The following is a 25,504-nucleotide window of genomic DNA, read 5'->3' on the forward strand; positions in this document are numbered from 1 at the left end:
AGTTGCCAAACAAGCACATCAGAAATAAATATAGACAGAGAATAATATAGACACTGATTTGCCGAATTTAAGTTTACCCCAGGTCTTGATGTGTTCCAAATAGCTTAAGATACTATCACAAACTTAAGTGAAGGATATATATACAGCTGGCCCTTGAGCAGCATGTGTTTGAACTGCACAGGTTGATTTGCAGATTTGTTTCAATAGTAACTACTACTGTACTACATGAGCAGAGATTGGTTGGAACCTCGGATATGGAGGAACTCAGTATGTGTAGAGCTGTCTATAAGTTACATTCAGAGGATGTAATTTGACTGCATGGAGGGTGGCGGTGGGGGGGTCTCCTGCCCCTTACTCAAGGGTCAAGTGTATTTGTCTTTGTTCCTCTACCTGTTTGAAAGTTACTTGCAGTTTCTGTACCCTTACCAAGCCTTAGAAGTTCATTTGGTAATACAGGTGTACTTCATTATATTCTGCTTCACTTTATTGTGGTTTTTTTTGTTGTTTCATTTTCTTTTTTAAATTGAGTTTGTGGCAACTCTGCTTGGAGCAAGTCTGCTGGTGCCATTTTTCCAACAGCATTTGCTCACTTTTTGTCTCTGCATCACATTTTAGTAATTCTTGTAATATTTCAAACTTTTTCATGATTATCATGTTATGGCAATCTGTGATCACTGATCTTTGCACACTTCAGTATAGTGGAAAAAAATAACATACATACTATGAAACCAAAAAATTTGTGTTATTTGTGATATTCATTTTATTGCAATGGTCTTGAACTGAACAACCAACATTTCCAAGGTATACCTGTATAAACTTGTTAAATCTAGGTTCATAGATTTAACTGAGCAGGATCCTATGGGGCCTCCCCTGGGTAGACCCCACCCACCATGTCCTTCACCTACCACTTGTTGGTAAAAAAAAAAAAAAAAAACTTTAGCCTCCTTGGCCCTCCCTCAGTTTCAAAGAGCAAATTTAATCACAGAAGTGAGCAAATGCAGAAATACAGGAAAACAGTTAAGAGAAAGTAATGTTTAGCCATAAAATAAAGTCAAGGACCTTTAGTTCCTTCTTAAGGGCTCTAAGTAATATTCTGAGCCATATCCTTGAGCTTGTTTTGCCAATACTGAAACCCCCACCTGGTGAAAGAAGTCAACTGCCTGTTGACCACAAGCGGAGACCCCAGACTGGTTGGAACCAGAAGGTTGGTGATGTTGACTCCCCACCACCATCAGGTGATGTCAGAAAAATGTTTAGGAGCTGATCAGGCACTCTGCAACCCTCTGCCTCACTCTGTCTTTAAAAACATTTCCCTGAAGTTCCCCCAGAGTTCAGGTCTTTTGAACATTCGCTGCCCATACTCCTTCTTGGGCCTGTGTTACATTGCCCTTTCCTTCACCACCACCTGGTGTTGGCAGATTGGTTTTACTGTGGAAGGCCAGCAGACCCAAGTTTGGTTCCCCCAAAACTGTAGTGAGACTGTTTTTAATCTGTAGACCAACTTGGGGATAATTGACATTTCTATAGTATGGAGTTTTCTTATCCATGAAATGTTTTCCAGTATTTTAATATCATTGTTAATGTTTTACACTTATGTAAGTTACTCCATACAGATCTTATAAATATTGTACCCACTGATTTGTAATGACATCTTTGCCATATACAAAGTTATACATATGAGTCTATCTCTGAGCTCTCTGTTTTATTCCATTGGTCCACTGCACCCAAACTGCCTTGTTTCAATTAACTTAGGAAGTCTTATTTTATCGGAGAAGGCAATGGCACCCCACTCCAGTACTCTTGCCTGGAAAATCCCATGGATGGAGGAGCCTGGTGGGCTGCCGTCCATGGGGTCGTACAGAGTCGGATACGACTGAAGCGACTTAGCAGCAAGTCTTATTTTATAGGGAGTTTCCTTCTACCTGCAACTTTCAGGCTGCAGTTTGCCAACCTCTGGTTTCAATGATCACGATGCATGTTTGAAATATAGACCCCTGAATAAAATTTAAGAAAGCATTAAAAATAAACTTTTCAGGCAATGTGCAATTAGTTTAAAATTTCATTTAAACTTGTCACACCACCTTATTCAATAGTATTTATTTCCACAGATTTTTAATCCACAGCTGAATATTACAGTGACTAATACAAGCAATTTTTATAAACAAAGGTATAGTTTACAGATTTGTTCAAAATGGAAAAATATTTTTATTAGTAATATTTCTTCTCCACTGTTAGATTCACCTCTGACTATGATGTGAACTCCTCAGTGAAGCAGTCCTTTATCTAAGCATCAGTTGGTGACAAAATGTTGTATTCAAATCTGGATTATTCTGACACTATCACTTTAGAAAGCAGTTTAAACTCACTTTTGATTGACCCTCTTTATTATAATTGGAAATTGTTTTTGGAAAAACAATCTTTAGTATCTAATGACCTATATAATAAGAAAAAAAGGCCTATGTTTTATTGGCATTGGCATCAACCTCTAATTTTCTATACACTAATTCTCTATGGCACCAATGTGTGCAAAGAGTGAATTATGGCTGTTTGGCTCATGCAGCAAATAATGAGAAACTGCGAGAAATATTCTGTGAGGAAAAACTAATGTCCTGCCCCGTGCTGTCACACTTTAGTAACTGTTCAGTCATTCGGCATCACACAAGTGTTTCAGCTTACGAATCCCTTGCTTCCTTAGAACTAGGTCAAATGTATGAAAGCAGTTAAACTTACTATATGTTAAAGAAATGGATTTTAATTTATTGGTTACTGTTATCATAATGGGTTAAGTGAGGCTGTTGTATTTGATGAATTGATAGTAACGGTGTTAATTTTTTCTAAGTTTTCCAAGTTTTTAGTTTTGTCTCTTTTGTTTTTATAAAAACTTTAAAATGTAGCATAGGAAAATCAAGGAAAAAACTCTTGTTGACATGCTTCATAAAAAGGAGGCTAAAACCTATTTTCCTTTGGGTCTGATCTGCTTGCTGGGTACTGTTAAGTCTAACAGTGGCTCTGACGGCTCATGGAGAATACATGTAGGTGATATGTTTGTCAGCTTCAGCAACAATTATTAATATGCACACAACACACATTACTCTCAGTAAACTGATAGGTCCAGTTAATACTTAAAACACGAATTGTTTATCTATAAATATTTGATTCTAAAGTAATCTTTAAAATGCTTTTCATGTTTCAAAAGACAGAACAAAGACACCACTGGAATGTTATGTTGAACATGAAAATTCTTCCCACAGCAACACTTATTTCGGACAATTGATGTCAGTTATCTTAGTAACTGCTGAAGGCACGAAGTGAGAAAAGTGTCAACTAAATTTTAAATACTAAAATATAAAGACAGATATCTGGCATAGAATTCAAACCTTTATGTTGGATTATTTAAGTCATGGATTTCAAGAAATTGGAAAGTGTGTTGAACTGACTTAAGAAAAATGCTAACTAAAGATAAAGATGCTTCTTCCAGCCTCTGTTATGTTAAATAGGGCAGAACTAAACATTAAGTAGCCAATTAATGTATTCTTTTCTTGTGTCTGTAAAAGACTGCCTTTTTTTTTTTTCCTAGTTGCTCAGTTGTTTCTGACTCTCTGTGACCTTATGGACTGTAGCTCTCCAGGTTCCTCTGTCCATGGGATTTTTCAGGCAAGAATACAGTTGCTGTTTCCTCCTCCAGAGGATCTTCCCAACCCATGGATCAATCCGACCTCTCCTGTGTCTCCTGCACTGCAGGCAGATTCTTCACCTACTGAGTCAAGTGTATACAAACTGCAGCTCCAGTGAAGTATCTTTACCTTTGGAAGAGAACTCAATCTACTGTTTCTTAGGCTTAGTAGGGAAGCATTCATAAGGTTCCCACACCCCATTTATTCTACCTGCCAAGGTTTTACTCAGTGAGTCCTTGGCACCCAGTGGTTAGCCACTGATAGGTCTGTCATATCACCGGTAGGGACAGCAAAGGTAGTGACCCAGAGGGATGAAGAGATGCGAGTATAAGCACATAAGGGCTTGCCTGGTGGCTTAGAGGGTAAAGAATCTGCCTGCCCTGCAGGAAGGAAAGAAAGGGAAAGTCACTCAGTCCTGTCCAACTCTTTGTGACCCCATGGACTGTAGCCTGCTAGGCTCCTCTGTCCATGGAATTTTCCAGGCCATAATACTGGGGTGGTTAGCTGTTCTCTTCTCCAGGATATCAAACCCAGGTCCCCCACATTGCAGGCAGATTCTTTACCATCTGAGCCAGTAGGGAAGCCCCAGGATACTGGAGTGGGTAGCCTAGCCCTTTCTCCAGGGGATCTTCCTGACCCAGGAATCAAACCAGGCTCTCCTGTATTGCTGCAGATTCTTTATCAACTGAGCTAAGACCTGGGTTTGGTCCCTGGGTCAGAAAGATCCCCTGGAGAAGGGAATGGCTACCCACTCCAATATTCTTGCCTGGAGAATTCCCTGGACAGAGGAACCTAGAGAGCTATATAGTCCATAGAGTCAGACGTGACTGGGCAACTAATACAACACATTCAAGGACAGGGAAGCTGCTGCTTTTAAGGAATCACTGCTTTTCAAATTCCTTACCACTCTAATGAGGCATTTCATTTTCTCTAGAAGGTTAAGAACAAGCCCTACATGAAACTAAGTTTTAAGCTAAAATGCAGTAAAAAGCAAATTATATGTAATAAACAACTTTAAAAAGAGGTAGCCATACACCCAGTTGGTTTAGACTAGCCTTCCAAATGTAGTCATCATGTGGGCTGAAGAGTGTGGGTCAGGGTTGTCAAATCGTGTGACTTTATCTGGGGAGGGAGGGGAAGGCAAAGCTTTGTGTGGACACCCGAGAGGAGTCTGATGTTCAGTGTGGAGGTCATGTTGACGACATGGGTTGGGACCTGCTAGGCAATGGTCTTCGTCCAGGTGTGGTGCCTATTCCACCAAGGGGGTGAGGAGGATTACAAGGAAGCCGAGCTTTGAGGGCTCCACACACAGGACTCCTTAGTGCTCAGAGTGTGTTGTATTTCTAAGAGCCTTTTAAGTTGAAAGATTGAGTAAAAAGGTGGTGGGGTGTGGGGTTCTACTTGTACTTTGTGGAGAAATTTTATCTTCTTGATGCAGCACAGAGGCTCTTCTACGATTTACAAACACCATCTGCTCCTGTCATAGAAGGAGCGTACTGTTATCTACCAGAAATATGAAAAAATAGTAAAAAAAGGTTGTAAGCAATATGTAGGATTTTCTAATTGAATGTCTGCTGTTGAAGAAACCAGCAGTAAACACATAAAATCTGTTGTAATATTATCATTGAATACTCTTTTTTTCTTAATCCTTATTTTAAAGCAGAGGTATTTACAATTTTTTGTAGTAATTTTGAAAAATGTTGAAAACAAACTGAAAAGGGAAAGTTGACATAAACTATTCTCTCTTAAAAAAAAACCCACATACACATACAAGCACCCAAAACTTTTGGATAATAATTTAATAATACCTGAACTGATTTTTTTAAAAGGCTTTTCAAATTGTCAAATTCTCAAGATGAAGTTTGCTTTCCTTACTATGAGCATTACATAATTATACCTCTTACTGGAGGTATAATGGCATTAAGGGATTAAATGCTTTTATACTGACTTGTTTGATTTTTAATCTAATAAAATAAGACTTGTTACTATTTTCTAACATTTAGATTATATTGATTTTTTTGAAAGTTTTGTTGAGTCAGGAAGTGCATGGACTAGCATTGGAAATAATAGTATCTATTTGCTTACATTTTATGTTTGGAACGGCAGCATTTTTAGCACAATTTCTCCATAAATTCATGACTACACAAATAGGTCTGAGTATATTAGGGACCAAGTCTTCTAATTTTACTTCAGAAACGAATAATCAAACTATTTAGTCTGGAGGTCACTTACACCATTGTCTGCATCACTAGGCATTAAAATTATCTTCAGGAAACTTCTCAGAAGGCCCAGGTCTATATATTTGTCCTCAAAACATCTCCCCATAAACCCATCCACACCTGTAGTTTGTTGATGTGGGGAAATGTCACTTGCTATATGACAGTATCATGCTTAATAGTACCATGATTTGTTAAAAGCCCTCTGAAGGCAGTTTATGTGACTTACGTTATTTTTAATGTCATCTTACTTTGGACATTCTCCAATTATGTCCAAAGATCAAAACCAGGCAGTTTCTATTTTATAGACTGGCACCTTTTATATGGCCATGGGGACTGCTTGGTGGCTATGGATTATGATATGAATTTGTTTAGACCGAAATCATACTTTAAAAAAATCTTCCATATTTCAAGTGTTTTTATTCTGAGCAGTAGGTACAAAATATAATGACAGATGTGTCTTATTCTGTATAGTTCACTCTGCACAGGCTCTCAAACTCTGATCTACTTTTGTAGATTTTAACAGATTCTTAAATTCACTTTACTGTCCTATGTACTTCCTTCGTGCTCTCGCTGGCAATCGAGCTTTGGCGTGTGTATTTTCAGACTTCGTTGAGGAACTCCAGATTGAGACATGCTGGGATGTGGATTGAGTCCATGGTCAGAGAAGATGGATTAAATGGGAACAAAACAGGAAACATGTGCTTGAAGTCTAATAGCAGCTGCTGAGGGTCATTCCGATCTTGTAGTTGTGCCTGTGGGGAAGGATAAGACCATGTAAAATACTGCCTATGTCTAAAAAGAGTCAGTTTTGGTGAATTCACAAAAATGAATCACAAGAATATTCCTGTTCCAATAACTAGGCAGGACTTCAGGAGAAGTCCTCTTTCTGAGGACTTCTCTTTCTGAGGTATTTAGAGGGAGAGAGGCTTTGGTTTAGGCCTGTTTGGAGATCAGATGACATTAGCTTCTCCAATTCTAGCATTCTTTAAAAAAATTTTCCATCTAAGGGAGAACAGAAAAATACATTTCAGCTGCAAATCATGTGGCGAGGCGGTATGGTGAAAGGGTTGAGGACATGGGCTCTGGAGGCAGTTAACCTGAGCTGTAATCCTGGCACCACCTTGGGCGAGTTCCTGAACCTTTCTCTGCCTCAGTTTCCTCACCTCTAAAAAGGAAAAGGGAGAGTGACATTGTACAAAATGACAGAACAAGAACCTCCAGGGGTCAGTCCCTCCACTGGAGCTACCACTGAGCTAGAAAAAAGCATGGCATCAACTGTCTTATAACTCTGGAACCTGACTGGATGCTTAAAACCACCAGGAAAGTACCTGATGAAGGAGAGCCTGCAGATCTTTGCTGAGAGCAGTGTGCACTGGCTGCCAGCCCCCATTCTCCAACCACACTGCAGCTACAGGGACAGCAACCCCCAGTCCTGGAGCAGCTGGCTCCTGGGCAGGCAGTGAGCCCTTGCCTTCCAAAGCTCTGGGGCTCTGCACTCTGGTTGGTCTGGCAGTTCCCTGAAGGACTGGCACAGATGTCTGCCTTGCTTTTGGCTCTCTTGGGATACCGTGGCTTCCTCTACGGCATCAGTTGGAAGATTTAAAGGGGGCAGAGCCCCTCCCCTCTCACCCTCTATTTGGAGCTAGATATTTTAGGAGAAGTGTTAATAACTAAAATGAAATTGTTCATTTTACTAAAGGGGTCTAACGGAAGACTTGAATAGGCAGAAGAAATGACCAGTCAACTTGAAAACAGAGCAGATGAAATTCTCCAGTTTGAGAAGGGGAGAGAAAAAAGAATGAATAAAAGTGGACGGAGCCTGAGGGACCTGTGGGACACCATAAAGTGAACCAAAATATACATCATAGGAGTCCCAGAAAAAGGAAAGAGAGAAAGGGATAGCAAACTATTTGAAGAAATAGTGCCTACATGCCCAAGTCTGATGAAAGATATATTTCCAAGAAGCTCAACAAACTAGCAGAATAAACTCAAAAAGAGGCACTGAGACACATTATGTCAGAGTATCAAACCCCAATGACAAAGAATCCAAAGAACAGCAGGAAAGTAGTAACTCATCACATAACTTATCCTCAGTAAAAGTGGATTTCTTATCAGAAACCATGGAGGCCAGAAGGCAGTGGGATGATACATTTTAATTTCTGAAATTTCTTCTTCCAGTCAACCAAGAATTCTATATCTGGAAAAACTGTCTTTCAAGAATGAAAGAGAATTACAGTCAGCCCCTTGTAGTCACAGGTTCTGCATCTGTAGATCCAACCAACCATGGATTGAAAATATTTTTTAAAAACTTCAGGAAGTTCCAAAAAATAAGACTTTAATTTGACATATGCTGACAACTATTTACATAGCATTTACATTGTATTAGGTACAATAAGTAATCTGGAGATGATTTAAAATATACAGGAAGATGTGTGTAGGTTATATGCAAACACTATGCCATTTTATATAAAGGACTTGAGCATCCATAGGTTTTGGTACCCATGGAGGTCATAGAACCAATCCCTCCTGGATACCAAAGGACAGCTGAGTCATTTCCAGAGAAACAAAAGCAGGAGGAACTGGTTACCAGTAACTAAAGAAAGTCCTTCAGGGTGAAATGTAAGGACATTAGATGGTAACTCAAAACCATAAGAAAAAATAACACTGGTAAACCTCCGTGCTAAGTCGCTTTAGTCATGTCCAACTCTTTACAACCCCATGGGGCTCCACTCTTTACAACCCCCACCAGGCTCTGTCCATGAGATTCTCCAGGCAACAATACTGGAGTGGGTGGCCATGCCCTCCTCCAGGAGATATTCCCAACCAGGGATCAAACCCACATCTCTTGTGTCTCCTGCATTATAGGCCACTAGCGCCACCTGGGAAGCCAGGTAAATGTAAAAGCCAGCATTATACTTTTGTTTTGCAGCACCTCTGTTCCCTATATGACTTACACAAATGCAGAAAATAAGAATAAATTTCTGTTAATGGGTACACACGTTTAACGGAAGTAATCTGTGGCAATAACAATATAAATCAAGAGGGATGGAGATGCATAGCAGCAGAGTATTTGTATACTACTGAAACCAAGAGGGTATTATTTAAACTAGATTGTTACAGGTTGAAGACATTCATCATGATCACCACAGTAACCACTAAGAAAAAAACCAGAGACTTTCCTGGTGGTCCAGTGGTTAAGAATCTGTCTGCCAATGCAGAGGACATGGATTCAATTCCTCTTCCTCCAGGAAAACGCTACATGCCGTGGGGCAACTAAACCCACGCACCACAACTACTGAAGCCTATGCACCCTACAGCCTGTGCTCTGCAATAAGAGAAGACACTGGAATGAAAAGCATATGCACCACAGTGAAGAGTAACCCCTGCTTGCTGCAACGAGAGAAAGCCCACGTGAAGCAACAAGATCGGGCAGAGCCAAAAATACAAATAAAGAAGTACAAAATAACCAAAAAATATGCAGAAATGTAGGGAATCTAAATGATACCCTCACTACAAGAAATAAACACACAAGACAGTGATGGAAGAACTGAGAAACACAAAACGTATAAGACATACAGAAAGCAAGTAGTCAAATGGCAGAAATAAATCTTTCATCAGTAATACTTTAAATGGAAACATAAGGGCAATTAAAAGGCAGGGACTGGCAGAAAGGATTTTCAAAAAGTCATCTACACAATGTCTGGAAGCACTTTAGACATCCAAAAAGACTGAAAATAAAAGTTTGAAAAAAGATATTCCAAGTAACCAGAAAAGAGCTGATACAGCTATATTACTGTCATACAAAGTACACTTCAAGTTAGAAAGGTTTACAAGAGGCAAAGAAGGACATTATATTTGCATAAAAGTCTCAATCAAGATAGGAGTTATATATATGCATCTATCAACAGATGCATATATATTCTTATATATATGCATATATATAACTTCCTTCTCAAAATCATGAAGGAAAAGTGGAAGGAACTGAAGGGAGAAATAAGTCTATAATAATAATCGGAAACTTCATTACCTCATTTTCAATAATGGATAGAACCACCAGGTGGAAGGTCAAGAGCAAAGAGTGGCCAATGAATACCACTATAAACCAGGTAGACTTAACAAACATACATGAGCAAGTTGGAGTTATCCCCAGAATGCAAGGGTGGTTCAACATGCAAAACTACAAGAATGATGTATATACTTCATGCATTGCTGGTGGGAATGCAAAATGGTGTTCGAGGTAGTTCCTCAAACATTTAAACACAGAATTACTATATGAACTTGTAATTCAACTCCCAAGGATACACCTAAAATAACTTAGAACAAGTACTCATATTTGTATACCAATGTTAATGAAAGCATTGCCCCCAATAAACAAGCAATCCAGGGTCCATCAACAGATGAATGGATAAACAAAATGTAATATATACACCCAAGGGGTTATTATTCAACCACAAAGAGGAATGATGTTCTGCTACCTGTTACATAGCAAAACACAGATGAACCCAAAGAATACTGTAAGTAAAATAAGCCAGACCTCAAAGGACAAATTTACATGAAATATCTAGTACAAGCAAATTCATAGAGATGGAAAGTAGAATAGAGGTTATCTGGGGCTGAGGTAAAGGAAGAGTAGGGAATTATTGCTCATTGGGTCAAGTTTCTGTTTGGAATGATGAAAAAGTTCTGGAATTAGTGGTGATAGTTATACAACATTGTGAATATAGTCAGTGCCACTGAACTGTACACTTAAAAATGGTTTAAAATAGAAAAACACATGGCAAAAAATGAGGTGGGGAGAGTATATTCATTAGGTTATGAGGCTCAAGAAAGTAAATGTGTGTGAAGAAAGCATTCAGAGCAGCCTCTGGTACTTGGCAAGGAGTATGTTGTTTGCTGTTCTTTTTATGATACGAAATTTATCTCTTTATGATAAAGAAATTTCCTTCCTTCCTTGAGTCTGGCACACACCATCAAACTTTGAACTATACAAAGGCAACTAACTGTGAGTCCTGCCAATAGGAAAATCAATATATCCTGATTGAAAACACAGGTCATCCCACAAGTATGAGAACTGCTTGTCCTGTTGGGACAAGGCACCATCATTGCTTTCAGTTCAGTTCAGTTGAATCGCTCAGTCATGTCCAACTCTTTGCGACCCCATGAATCGCAGCACGCCAGGCCTCCCTGTCATCACCAACTGCCGGAGTTCACTCAGACTCACATCCATCGAGTTGGTGATGCCATCCAGCCATCTCATCCTCTGTCGTCCCCTTCTCCTGCCCTCAATCCCTCCCAGCATCAGAGTCTTTTCCAATGAGTCAGCTCTTCGCATGAGGTGGCCAAAGTACTGGAGTTGCAGCTTCAGCATCATTCCTTCCAAAGAACACCCAGGACTGATCTCCTTTAGAATGGACTAGTTGGATCTCCTTGCAGTCCAAGGGACTCTCAAGAGTCTTCTCCAACACCACAGTTCAAAAGCATCAGTTCCTCGGCACTTAGCTTTCTTCACAGTCCAACTCTCACATCCATACATGACCACTGGAAAAACCATAGCCTTGACTAGATGGATCTTTGTTGGCAAAGTAATGTCTCTGCTTTTCAATATGCTATCTAGGTTGGTCCTTCCAAGGAGTAAGCGTCTTTTAATTTCATGGCTGAAATCACCATCTGCAGTGATTTTGGAGCTCCCCAAAATAAAGTCTGACACTGTTTCCACTGTTTCCCCATCTATTTCCCATGAAGTGATGGGGCCAGATGCCAGATAGTGACAATATTTTTATATTCTGTAACCTTCTAGAGGTTTCATCATTTTCCCTTTAGAGAAGACAAGGGATATTTATCTGCTAAGTGAATCCCCTGTGTGGATGTTACATTGACTCTAACACTCACAGCATCTCTATTTTCTTAAGTCTTGAAGCAAGGGGTGAGGTCAATAAATATGCAGTGCAGTAGCCTTTGAAAAGTGCTAGGAAACAGGGTTTTTAGAATGAAATCGGCATGAGTGTTAAGACTGTGACATGCTTCTAAGAAGGCAGAAGAACCTGTAGAGTTGAACGTGGGTAAGGAAAACACTTTAAATTTCTAGGTGTCAAGTTTAAAAACACCCATGAGGTTTGGTATCTTGAAAGATGGATCAAATTTATAAAGTAATTTTAACAGTTTGAAATAGTAGTTTGAAATGATAGGAAAAGAAATTTGGAAAAGTCAAGGACATTTAAGGATGAATAAGCAACTTCACTAATTTAAGCTACCATAGGGTGGCTTTCATGTGATCCTGTCAGAGCAGTCTCTCCAGGAGTGTTGCTAGCTCAGCACTCAGCTGGCTCAAGCTTTGCTGCCTTTATTATTATTACAGAGCCAAAGCCATCACACAGCATGAGAAAATGTGCATAAAATGCAAAATGGCAACAGGTTCCTAAAATTTTTTCATAGCACTTAAGACCCTTTGATTTCTGCACCTTAGTCAGAGTTAGCAGGAGAGTATAAAAATGGGACAAAAAAGAAAAGAATACCTATACTACAATTCAGGAACAAAAGGTATATATGTATTTATTTAAAATTCACAAGGTAGTCATTTCACAGGAATCATTCTTACACATCAGCATATTCTGTCCTAGCAAATGGTTTGCAAAAGCAACCTGTATTTATCCTACACAAGGTTCAAGTACAGGAGGATGGCAAGAAGTGTCCCAGCCTTTCCTTGGAGCACTGTGTAGGAAGAAACAAAACTAAAACCCTAGCTGGCAAACACACACAGACACACACAACATTTTTTGACAGAATAGATGGACTCGAGAATTGACTGCTAAGGATGACTCAGAATCTCCCTGTATGTGTCTCCAGAGACTATCTGACCAACTTCCACTGCCTTTTCCCCACTACCTTAAACCCCAAGTGTGATTTGGCTCATATTCTTGGACCTTTGGCCTGAACCCTCTTCTCGTATGCAATTTATATACAGTTTATATATAGCTGCCAAGTTATAAGCAGTTAGAGCTCTCCCTCGACTGTGTCTCAGATATCTAAAAGCAAAAAAAAGACTTTCTAATAAACATGCACTCTGCTTTGTGTAAATTCTCAGCTCTCCATAAAAACGGTGGCATGTCAGAGAACTCAGTGGCTTCTGCCATCAGTCATTTCAGCAGCTGACGATACAACATCCATGGAGATGACTCTCTGCCTGGTTCTCTCTGACCCAAATCTTTAACAAACCACTGGATTTCCCCCACTGCCCTTAACAGAACAAGCTTCCATCTGACTGGCACCCTCCCCTGACCTTCAGCCTCTCTTCTCTATTTATACATGATGCTCAAGGTAATTTATTGTTTTCTGCTTTTTCTGCCTCCTTCTCTAATCATGTTCTCCCATTTCTTTTTATCCTTGATTCGGACTGACAGTTACTTCACCGGCTGAAGAGACAGTTTAAAAGTTTAAAAAAGTATTCTGTCTCCTCAGGGTGCTCCCCACCTGTACTGATGGGAAGAGTGTTCACTGTTTTGGGGACTAATCTTGATGTGACTCACCCTTTAGATGCTGTCAGCTACAGTCACACACGAAGATTAGGCACTCAGCACAGATCACTGAGGGCTCAGCTTAGGAAGCTCATCTTTAGGTAAACATTCACAAACTCTTAAGACAGATTTAAATGATCATTTCCTTTAATATGCTTGCTTTCAAGAATGTTCAGTGTCACGATTTAAGAGCTCTTTTTTTTCTTAAAACAGTATTTCTTGGGACTTCAGGGGTGGTCCAGTGGTTAAGAGTCTGCATGCAAGGCTGGGGATGCAGGTTTGATCCTTGGTCAGGGAACTAAGATCCCACACGCTACAGAGCAACTAAGCCCACAAACTGAAACCAGAGAGTTCATGAGCTGCAAGGAAAGATCCTGAATGACGCAACAAAGACCCTGCACGCCGCAACTAAGACCCGACGAAGCCAAATAAACATTAAAAATAAAACAAACAGTATTTCTTAGTTTCATTTATGGGTAGGGTTGATATTCTGCTTACTTTCTAATTCCACTTTGTGTTATAGTTTAGCAACTTGCTAGTGGTAAACTGGGGCTTCCATGGTGGCTCAGGTGGTAAAGAATCTACCTACAACGCAGAAGACCAGGGTTGGATCCCTGGGTTGGGAAGATCCCATGGAGAAGAGAATGGCAACCCACTCCAGTATTCTTGCCTGGAGAATCCCATGGACAGAGAAGCCTGGCGGGCTACAGTCCATGGAGTCACAGAGTCAGACACGACTGAGTGACTAACATACACACACACAGTGGTCAATGAAATAATACTTAAACAATGCAAAATCCAAGAGGCAAAGACTATTAAATATTAAAGTTCAGTCTCCTTTGTATATATGGTAAGTTATTTACCAAAAGAGAACACCTAAGAATGTAAGGTCTTCTAGAATATAATGGAAGCAGTATTTTACTAATAAAAGAGAAGCTAGGTTCAACTATAAACTACAAATTCTTTTGTTTTATGCTGCTGCTGCTGCTGCTATAAGTCACTTCAGTCGTGTCCGACTCTGTGCGACCCCAGAGACGGCAGCTCACCAGGCTCCGCCGTCCCTGGGATTCTCCAGGCAAGAGTATTGGAGTGGGGTGCCATTGCCTTCTCCGTGTTTTATCCTAGGGCTTTATAAAATTGATTACTATTTTAAAACTCACCTGGATTGTTCGTATAAAGGCCACTGTCACCCGTTCTTCAAATTCATTCAGAGGGGTATAAAGGTTCAAAATTTTGACAATCTGTTGGAATAAAAACAAAAGCTTAGCACAGAGCTAAATTAACCTAAAATCACTCTTGAATCTTAAAGAATATATGACATTGGCACCCGAGAACACTTCTCTGTGGGCAAGACTCACAATTCAGGTGCAGCTGGACTGACATCGAGGCATCCACGTTTAGTAAATTAGGGTCCCAAAGTTCTGCTTGGGAGATCTGAGCTCTCTTACCCATTCCTTTCTCCTATATGTCTGGCCAACCTTCCCCCATGCTCTATGATTTATGAATTAATGAGGATTTTAGGAAACTGTTGGCCTGAAGTCTTCAGCACCTTATCTACTAGCCATTTAAAGGTTTCATTAAAAGAGTTCTAGGTATCTTACCTTTTATAACAAAGGTCTTAACAGCACTTTCTTACCTCTCACCACCCCCCAAAATCGCTTACTAAAGGGCAAGTTTTTCTCCTACCTAAACAGAAAGTAATTCTTTGTGTAGGGGAAGTGGCCTGCCCAGTGGCAGAGCGGTGCCAGGTACAGTCTAGGAATAAATTTATGAAAGCAAAATTTTAAGTTTCAAAACTTTCAGTAAACACGTATAGAAGGAAGCAGCTTTCTTAAGCGCTTGGTATTTCATCTCTTGAGTATCTAATGGAGGTGGTAAGGAAATGTATGTTTACTTGCAATAGTGAATTTGGATCCTGTTGTTCTTTAGGTTCTGGGCAGAGAGAAGGGGCATGATTTAATATGGAAAATTCTGATTTCCTCATGCTGGTCTCATTTTGCACCCCTACCTTGTGGTGGGCCCCTTTCTAAACAGGCACATTCATGATGGAGGGCAAGGTCACCTATGTGTGGACAGGATTTATCTTTTGACAGACATAGTACTTCTTGAAGGCAAAAGAAGAGGGGGTGGTAGAGGATGAAATAGATAGCATCACCTAGTCAATGGACATGAACTTGAGCAAACTCTGGGAGGTAGTAGCGGGCAGGGGAGCCTGGTTTGCTGCAGTCCATGTGGTCGCAGAGAGTCGGACATGACTTAGCGACTGAATGGCAACAACAAATTATCTCTGCAACTGAGACCCAGTATAAATACAACTTCTGGGGGTGAAAGGAAAGAAAATTTAAAGTCAGATGCTTACTGACTTTATTTAAAATCATGTAGGGACTTTCCTGGTGGTCCAGTGACTAAGACTCTATACTCCGCATGCAGGGGGCCTGGGTTCTATCCTTGGTCAGGAAATTAGTAGTTCCCACATGCTGCAAATAGGAGTTTGAACGCCACAACTAAAGATCCCTCATGTCACCACTTAAAAAAAATTGAAGATCCTGCATGCTGAAACTAAGATCTGGTACAGCCAAATAAAAAAATATTAAAAAATAAAATAAAATAACACATATGAAGTCTAAGTGAAAATACGAATGTAATGGAATTATAGTTGTAAAGGAAACAATGCCAAATGCCAGATGCTGCTGCCAATTTCTGAAAGAAATTTAAATTTTGGGGTGAGAGACATTCCAGAACTCTCTGTAAGCATTTAAAAACCTTTGTGCCTAAGCTTGATGCTTTGTGGGATTGACTACCTGATCTTTCTAAGTAAATAAGAGCGATCAGAGGGTTACTGGCAGACCAAAGTATCTTTAGTTCATGCAGGAACATTCAGCGGACTGAACTTTCAGGACTGTATCACCAGGGGCAGAAAAAGTCCCAGAGCGCTTTGAAAACAACCTTTGACTTGGAATGGAAGCCAGCCTGGCCCTGAGTCCCTTTGGCTGACAGTGACCGTACCTGCTGGGTGCTGAGGGCGGTGCACAGGGAACAGATGGCCTCAGCATCCTCGGGGCTTTTCTTCTTTAACTGCAGGAGCTGGGCAGCCTGAATCAGGGGTTCCATGGTCTCAACAGCTCCACTCTGGTGCAGGTTTCTTCCTCGAAGCCACTCCTCCAGCTGACTAATGTTGTACCTTAGACACAGGAAGAGAGCGCCCTGTGATGCCTGTCTTCTTGCTTCACTGGGACGAGCTCACCTTGTGGCTTTCTTCTGCAGCCCAGATGCCACTAGTGTTATCACTCTCCTCCTCTTGATTCTCTCATGTGGGCAAGAGCGCGACAAGTACGTGGCACTTAGTAACTGTTTGTGGAATGAGTGGGTGCTTAAAACCAAGCCAAGATGAAGTGCCTAATGTGTCTGTACTAAGTTAATGGGGGGAAAAGGCATTAACTATACTGAATTAAAACAACTTACATTTAACATTTGCAAACATATTTATACTCTGGTGAGCCATCATGCCTCTTAAATCATTGATTTTTCTCTTAAACCTAGCCAAATCATATTTACAACCTTTATAAAGTCTGCAAATGTTTGAGCTTTGAACTTATTTGTTTACCAAGCTCACCTCCTCCATAAGTGATGAATTTCATCAACAAATAAAAAAGTGATGGATCTGAGTCACACACTGCCTGTGACAAGGACGGCCACTTGGATTTGGCTGTCATTTTCAGAAACAAATGTCCCCCGTGTGTGAGTGCAGCTGGCGTGTGAGGTGTCCCTTTCCTAGGGGTGGGCTGAGGTGCGCTCGCCTACCTGAGCTGCATGCCTGTGCTCCAGGAGCAGACGTCCTTCCGCAGAAGCAGGTTGTTGAGCGTCACCGCGTTAATCATGTAGAAGAGCTGTCTGAACACCTGCAGGATGATCTCGGGGTCCAGGCCCTGGTCGCACATGACCGTGTGGAAGGAGTTCATCTGGCGGATGATGGCTTCCAGGCAGTACGAGTTGTCTCCTTCCGGCATGCTGGAGGTGCGCTTCCGGTAGCCCGTGGGCTTCACCCCGGACAGGCCCTGAATGCTCTCGTTCTCCAACATGGCTGACACTAAAAGCGAAGCGCGATTAGAGCAACGGATGTTCCCAAATTAGATATGCTTCTGGGTCACTCGGATCACACAGGGCTTTGGCCGTGATCCTGCCCAGAGGTGACGTTCAGGAACTTAGAGCATTTGGCATGCGATTTCTAATAGGTTGATCTCTACAACCGAGTAAGTTTTCCACATAGAAATCTTCGACTAAACCTGTGGACTAAATCTTCGCTTAAATTTATTGGTGATGGGACATACGTAAAAGGTAAAACCAACTCAGTTCTGTACTGGCTTCTGTGCTGTGCAATCAAAATTTGAGAATTGAGCAACGTGGGTGTAGTCATGGCCTGGCCACTGATCTGGGCCTGGACTCTGAGATCATCCAACAATTGTTCAAACAGCTCTTCTCCATCACTCTCTGACCATGTAAATCTTAGGTGAGCTGGTCTGTCATAGTTAATGCACAGCACTTAACTACATGTCAGGCGCTTTACATTCAGTATTCCTTTTAACCTTCCAACAACCCATTTCCTAGTGAGGAAACTGAAGCATTAAATAATTTGCCCAAAGTCACCCTACCAGGAAGTGTCAGGGCCAGGCTTTGAACCCAGGTCTGTCCAATTCTAGAACTGATGCGATTAACTATCACCTTGTCTGAGTCATGAAATATCCCCAATTCTCCCTATGTCTGGTGAGAATAAACTAGCTCCTCCTAAGAAGATTCTCAGACAAGGAGGAGGATTTGGAATGAATCTTATCCCAAGGGGTGTATTTCTGGACGGCATGTGGGACCCTGTCCTACTTGGCATTCACTTACAACCTACTTATGCTGTCAGAACTTGGGGAAAACACAGTCCACGTGCTTCGGGAGAACCTCCCCAGCCTTTAAGGAGCACAGTGAGTGATGCACATGTGTGTTACTTTTCTTCTAACATAAAAAATAATTGCTCTTATTTTTCAATTCTGATATCATGTCAAGTGCCCAAGTGTCCTGCTTTGGACAGAATGTTCAATAAATATTTATTGCATGAGTGTTTACTACTGTGTTTATTTATATGAACATACTTCTTTCCCTTTTCCATGAATAAAGCATATACATGGGCAAGAGTATTATATCTTTTCACTGTGTATGCATTTACATTTTCTGAATTTATATTTAGTACCTATGGAAATTAGTTTGGGGAAAAAATAATACAATACGTTAAAGAAAAAGGAGATAGAGGGAAAGTGATCTATATTCTCACTACCAAGCACCACATGCTTTGATGGGCTGGTGTTGAAAATTTCATGACTCTTTTTGAGTAGACGGCATATACCTCCTTAGCTGCCTCTTCTGGGAAGAGCCTGGGCTTTCTGGGGGCTGTCCTAAGATAGCCGGTTCCCTAAACGGAGGGAGAGCTTACCCTCACATCAGACCCCACGATGAGCGCTGGAGATCTCCGGTGCCAGCTTACCTATCATAGGCTGCAAGAGGCCCTCGGCGATTTTAATGAGCTGCTGGTAGATCTGAATGGAAAGATCGCTCAGCACCTGGCGGTATTCAGTGAGGTCAAAGTTCTTAAGACAGTGCTCATTCTGCTTCGCAGTGTTCTGAGTCATGAAGCCCTGCAGAGGGAGACGGGCGCTGTGCTGAGTGCCAGGCACAGGAAGACCTCTGGGCCTCCAGTCACTTCCGAGGTATCCTACTGTGGGGAGACCGCTCGGGTTCTGTCTGCTCAGGTGAGGTCCTATAAGACCTTGTCCATTCTTCCAGTTCTCGAGGATGGCTCTTAAATTTGAAGGCAGAGTCAAAACTTAGCATGACAGAGGACTCGGAAAACTGCTTAATCAAAAGGCTGTGATTATTTGGTCCAAATCCCTGAAGTCTCCCTGAGGCAGCAAAGTGCAGGTTGGCAGCAGGTCCTGGGAAAGAGGGATCCATGCTTCCTGCATCTTAACCTAGTTCTTGTCCCAATATATCAGGTTACCCCAAAATATTGAGACTACACACGAGTCCCTGAAGGAGTACCTGGCTCAGAGGGTATGTTTTTACAATGAGAAATTTTATGTAGAGCCTATTATTGAGTATCAGAATTAATGGATGAACCAAGATGATTCCACAGTTACAGCACCATGTCTTCTGAGCTTTCCCTGTTAACCAGATGAAGTAATATGCAAGTTGAGAGAGCTGCTAATATCAGAAGAACTCATGTCAACAATATCTCTGTATTCAGGCCCAAAGCAATCAAGAGCAGCTGAAAAGTCAGTGTTTTCAAAAGGGTAACTGTCTCTAGCAATACCTTTCGTACTATGTCAGATCACAAAGCAATTCTTAAAGAAAACAAAAGCAGGCAGAAGAGGGGATAGCAAGATAATCGTTGTCTAGGCTCTGCAGATCGGGTTACACTGTGGTTCAAGTCTTGTCCCTGGGAATATAAAAGCACATGAAAGAGTAGCCCAGTGTAACAGGATTCTGGGTCCTCCTCAGCCCTGTACAATGTTCCCTGCAGAGTCCAGGCAGCATTAGGTCAAGTGGTGACTTTCAGGGAGATAACCTTAAATACAGTTTTCTGGTTAAAGGAAAAGCTTGTGTATAATGTTAGGGTTAGGGAATAGAGGATATCTGTTTTGAAATGAGCCCCATTTCTTCCAATAATAAACACACTATTTTTTTAACATTTAACCCACTCCCATGCATAATAAAAACAGGTGATGAGATGAAGTTCAGATTCTAGGATAGAGATGCGAGTCAAGTCCCACTGAGGGTGGTGAGACCGCCTGGCATGGCATGCTCTTCTATTATCCCAGAGAGAACAGTCTGGGAAAACTTGTTCTGGCACAAAAGATGGAACAAAGCATTTTGTTGCACCTTACTGAGTTATACTGTGTCTTAGCCTGGGGAGTGTAGAGACTGAGATTGTAAAAGGAAAGGGAGGAGCCAAGCTGAGAAGGCCTGCAGGGGGTTAGGTGTGAGTGGCAGATGGGCACAAGTTGAGAGTCTCACCAGAGAAATGGGGGTGAGACTGAGCTGTATGTAACTAGGTCACTGGGCTGAAGGCAAAGCATGGGAGAAGTTTTTTCAAGGATCAACGGTGGGAATGGTGACTTCTAGAAAAAGCTGGACCCAAGAGCTCCAGAGCAGAACATTAATAAGTGATGGGGTGAGCTGGGGCCTCAGATTAAGGGACTGAATTTGACGAGAAGCACGAAGCTGGGTTTCAGGGTCAGTCTGCACATCTGTAGTTCAGTTACACCTCGCTTCTTCAACAGACAGAGAATGTTGGCTTCGGAGAGACAGCCTGACCCGCCAGACCACTGAGCTTTCTGCCACGCTCCCAGAAATGGGGCCCTTCTAGGGCTGCTTCAGAAAATTAAGTTCACAGGGTTTTCAGGGAGATTCCTGAGGGGCACTCAGATGATGGATGGGTTATGTAAACATTTCCCCACAAGTCTTCCCATTCATTCCAGGGGCCCTCAGGGTCATCGAGGCCTGCCTTATTCCTGCTTCAATGATCAGAGTCTGAGGTCCCAGAGGTGCCCAGAGACTGCACGCCCTCTCCTCAGGGGACACGAAGCAGCTCAGGATGACGTGGACAAAACAGAGATGCCTTCAGGACCGACACCTCTCCGCCCTGCCCCTGTTCTGACCTGGGGTCTGAGGTGCTCTGAGGTGGAAGACGTTTTGCTGCACCCAAGGAAATGAGGACCTAACTGCTGAAGAACACGGGGCACCTTGGTGGCGTCTGTGCCCTTCAGGGGCCTGGGTTCATCTCACACTCACCTCGTCCCCGCTGTACTGCTTCAAGCAGTGCAGGAGGCGGCAGGTATTGGACAACCAGAAGGACGTCATCTCAAAGTCCTCGTTGTGCTTCTGCGAAAAGAAGAAGATGTGCCTGGGTATGAAGAGGCAGTTCCCATCTGTCCTGACGCATCCACCTTGCCTTCTCTTACCCAGGAGGCCCCAACCAGGCCTGGCGACAAGCGGACCCTTACTCTTCATGGGCACACGGAAGAAAGCCCTCCCTGCAAGGCTGCCTTCCTGTTCCTCCAGCCCTGGGGAGGACACACGACCCTGCCTGGAGCCCCGTGATCAGTGGTGCACAGCCAGCGGGGAGTAGGTGGGGTTTGGGGCCACTTGGGAGCCTCACTGGAGAAAACTGGGGTGCAACTGGGCTGTATAGTACTAGGTCACTGGGCTGAAGGCAGAGCATGGGAGGATCAACTGCCAGGGGCCAGCGTGAGGAACTCCGCCCATGGCAAAGGTCATGAGGAAGGAGGCTTGGCATACGCAAAGGCGTGATCAAGCCTCAGGAAACCCCCTGTTCCCGAGCATCTAACCCCAAAACCAGAGTCTGTTTTATGCTCTCACCTACACCTCTGACTTTATGGGGGGGCTCTCCCCCATCACTATTTCTCTCGGAGAAGGAGTTAACTTGCAGCTCCAAGTCAATAAAAATTCCTGGGCATGACAAGAGTGTTTCAACTTACGGACTCCTCTGAAGGTTATCTAGCCCACCAGTATAGGTTCTTCCAGCCACATGTGATTGTTTACAGCCTCCCAACCTGAGAGGCACGAGATATTTTAGACTTACTAAAGGCAAATTCTTTTGGGAAATTGTCAGTATAGTGGGTTGGTTAGGAATTATATTGGTGAAGGGTTTTTCATTTGTTGTGCCAATAATTACTGCTAATTCCCTGCCCTGGGTGTGACAAGGGTGTTTCAGGTCAAACCTCTCTGCTGACAGACTAGCCTGTATGATAGGATTATCCATATCCACACATGATTGTTTACTACCTCTCAACCATAAACAGCACAGAGAGTTTTGGAGTATTTTGAGAGTCTTAATTAGCACAGGGCTTTTCTCATTGTTGAGTCAATGATTGCCGCCAGACCTCCATATCCTTAGGCACCTGGGAATATATTAATGTATTTGGAATATAGAAAAGGAAATATAGTAGTTTTAAGGTTAGCAATACTAGACTTTTTGAGTTAATGAATTTTCTCTTTTGTAATAGATCACTGTACTTTGTTATAAATCACTGTGTCCTTGCTATGTAAAAATGTAACTTTATCACTATCTTAAGACTAAACAGATCTTAAGGGGAACATTGGTGAAAGGATTTTCATTTGTTGGGCTGATGTTTGCTGCTAAATCTCCATATTCCCTGCCCTTATAATGAATATAACTAACATATAGGAGAAATAAGTATTAACCTTTAAGATTAATCATGTTAACCTTGGGTTAAATAAATTCCTTTCTTGATTATAACTCACTACACCCTCACCCTATAGGAATGCAACTTTATTTGGAGGGTGGTGCCTGGTTTAAGAAAAAACACTCTTGGGAAAAATAAGTTTTTTGGTTATCAGAAAGGGTCATAAAATGTCAGCAGGCCTCATAGCCAGAAGATGATGTAAAACCCCTAAGATCTTTTTTTATGTAAAGCACCTGATTTTGATAAAGGTCAGGACTGCTGACCCCCGCGTGGCTCTGTATTCATCCCTATGTGTAACAAAAGGTATATAAGCAAACCCCAAAATAAAGAAATGGGATCAGTTTCCGGAAAGACTGATTCCCCCATGTCGCTTCTTTCTTGCTCTCCGTTTTTCTGGCCGAATTCCCATCTGGTGCATGGGTACCCACCAAGCCTGCTAATTTTGCCTGGGCTTCTAAGATCGGACCGAGGGGGCCTCAGTGCCTCCTCTCCTTCAGGAGAACGGGAAGACGCCTGCGGCCTACGTAGGTGGTGGTTGGTATTCCATGCAAACCAAGTTATTCAGCCTCTTTTTCTCTGCTAATTTTCTAGTCCCTCTCTATCTGTAATTAAATAAGTTATTTCCAAGGATGCCGACTCCGTCTTCACCTTCGAATCACCCTGGATCCACCGGGGCTGGACCCCAGCAACCAACCATGAACGGGTGAGTTCTAGATAAAGCTGGACCCCAAGGTCTGGAGCAAAACAGAAAGTGTTCCTACGATGAAGCCAAGGGAGACAGATGAGCCTGACTCCAGCAGCCCTGGGCTCTGCCCTGAGCACGGGGCCAGATGGCCTGGCAGTTTCTTAACTGTCTGGGGTCCAGCAAAGGGGGTGCCGGGGAGCACGCAGTGAAACATCCCAGGGGGTCCTGTTTGTCTAGACATCAGGTGGCATTTCCCTTCAGAGCTGGAGATTCTGGGGAACTTGCAACTGAGGCGTCAGTGAGCGGCTGTGTTCACCAGTTCCCCACAAGACCAGCGCCTGGACACTGACCTTGAGGACCTTCTTGATGCCGTTGATGGTGGAGGTCAGCAGGGCGTGCACCTTGAGGTCGTCGTTCACGTAGTCTGCGTGCCGGATGCACATGTAGAGGATATAGGCTGGGAGGCAGGGCACCGCGCCCGCCAGCGTCTGCGGTTTCAACTCTGCCAACAGCAGACAGCAGTGATGAGCTCAACAGCAGCTGCTGCTCGATGCTCAGGGTTGTGAGAATCCTGGCCCCCATACAAACAGTCTCCCCAGGTTCCTGAAGCTCCTCAGGGTAGGGGGTGGGGGGCTGGCAGAGGAGTAGGCGAGAAGATGCCCTGGATACACACACATTGCTTTGGACCCTGTCCACCAGTGTTTCAGAAATGCGTTAAAAAACCACAAACAACAAACATGTTCCTAATTGTTTAAAATAGGCTTGTCACACCTTGTCTTCATAACACAGAGGAAGAGAATCCCCGGGGGCGGGGGGCGGGGGGGCTCCCTGCCCAAGTTTAAACACAGGCCACGGTCCTTGCCAAGAAGGGGCCCATGGCCAGAGACTGGCGGAAGGCAGGAACAGGCTCCCCAATCAGGGGACCGGGCCAAGGCCCTCGCTGCTTGACAACCATCTCACCAACCTCCCTTGTGGCTAGCACTAACCAGGGTGTGGTCAGGAGAAGCTGCTGTCCCCGCTTCCCCCTGCCCCCTGGGCTGTGTGCCCCAGCAGGACCAGAAGGGGCTGGTGAGCCTCCCCGTGAACAACAGACTCCTGATCGGCCTCTTGACCCTTTCCTGCCAAAACCCTCGGAAGACTAGGGAGAAGCTGTCAGACTGCTTGCCATTCCAGAGGAGGTTCAAGGAGGCACAGACCAGGCTGAGAGAAAGGGGTGCTGGTAGGGCCTGGAGGAGGAGGAGGAGGAGGAGGAAAGAACCAGGGATCGGCAAGGTGGAAAGATAAGCACAAGGCCCAGGCACGCTGACTGCGGCCCCAGCCCTCACCCCACATCCCTGTTACCTCCACCCCCAACCTCCACCTCGTCCAGGCCCCATGAGCCCCTTAAAGCAACGAAGGAGGCTGCCTCCCCTCCACCAGCAGGTAGGCTAGGGGAAGGAAGGAGCAACATCCTCAGATCTTCCACCAGGGAGTCCGGGGTTGGGGCTCGGCACGGGCTGCCACCATCTCCAGAGGGTCAGTCAGTCAGTTCAGTCGCTCAGTTGTGTCCGACTCTTTGTGACCCCATGAATTGCAGCATACCAGGCCTCCCTGTCCATCACCAACTCCCAGAGTTCATTCAAACTGATGTCCATCAAGTCGGTGGTGCCATCTAGCCATCTCATCCTCTGTCGTCCCCTTTTCCTCCTGCCCCTAATCCCTCCCAGCATCAGAGTCTTTTCCAATGAGTCAACTCTTTGCATGAGGTGGCCAAAGTACTGGAGCTTCAGCTTTAGCATCATTACTTCCAAAGAACACCCAGGACTGATCTCCTTTGGGATGGACTCGTTGGATCTCCTTGCAGTCCAAGGGACTCTCAGGAGTCTTCTCCAACACCATAGTTCAAAAGCATCAATTCTTTGGCGCTCAGCTTTCTTCACAGTCCAACTTTCCCATCCATACATGACCACTGGGAAAACCATAGCCTTGACTAGACGGACCTTTGTTGGCAAAGTAATGTCTCTGCTTTTCAATATGCTATCTAGGTTGGTCATAACTTTTCTTCCAAGAAGTAAGCGTCTTTAATTTCACGGCTGCAGTCACCATCTGCAGTGATTTTGGAGCCCCCAAAAATAAAGTCTGACATTGTTTCCACTGTTTCCCCATCTCC

The 25,504-nt window shown here is 43.1% G+C and overlaps 1 protein-coding gene across 3 annotated transcripts in view; it reads right to left on the bottom strand.

Moving 5' to 3' along the window:
• The window catches only part of MYO5B (myosin VB), a 340,666-nt gene continuing 321,452 nt past the window's right edge, over nt 6,291-25,504 (bottom strand). For all 3 annotated transcript variants that reach the window (XM_018039563.1, XM_018039562.1, XM_018039564.1), the window contains 7 exons: nt 23,706-23,857; nt 21,235-21,324; nt 18,929-19,079; nt 17,206-17,491; nt 16,411-16,585; nt 14,565-14,645; nt 6,291-6,645 (listed from right to left, as the gene is read on the bottom strand). In XM_018039563.1, the coding sequence (XP_017895052.1) occupies nt 6,493-6,645; nt 14,565-14,645; nt 16,411-16,585; nt 17,206-17,491; nt 18,929-19,079; nt 21,235-21,324; nt 23,706-23,857 (1,088 nt within the window). In that variant the 3' untranslated portion in view covers nt 6,291-6,492. The remainder of the gene's footprint in view (nt 6,646-14,564; nt 14,646-16,410; nt 16,586-17,205; nt 17,492-18,928; nt 19,080-21,234; nt 21,325-23,705; nt 23,858-25,504) is intronic.

The sequence above is a fragment of the Capra hircus genome, chromosome 24 (assembly GCF_001704415.2).
Source record: "Capra hircus breed San Clemente chromosome 24, ASM170441v1, whole genome shotgun sequence".
In the NCBI taxonomy this organism is placed as follows: Eukaryota; Metazoa; Chordata; class Mammalia; order Artiodactyla; family Bovidae; genus Capra; species Capra hircus.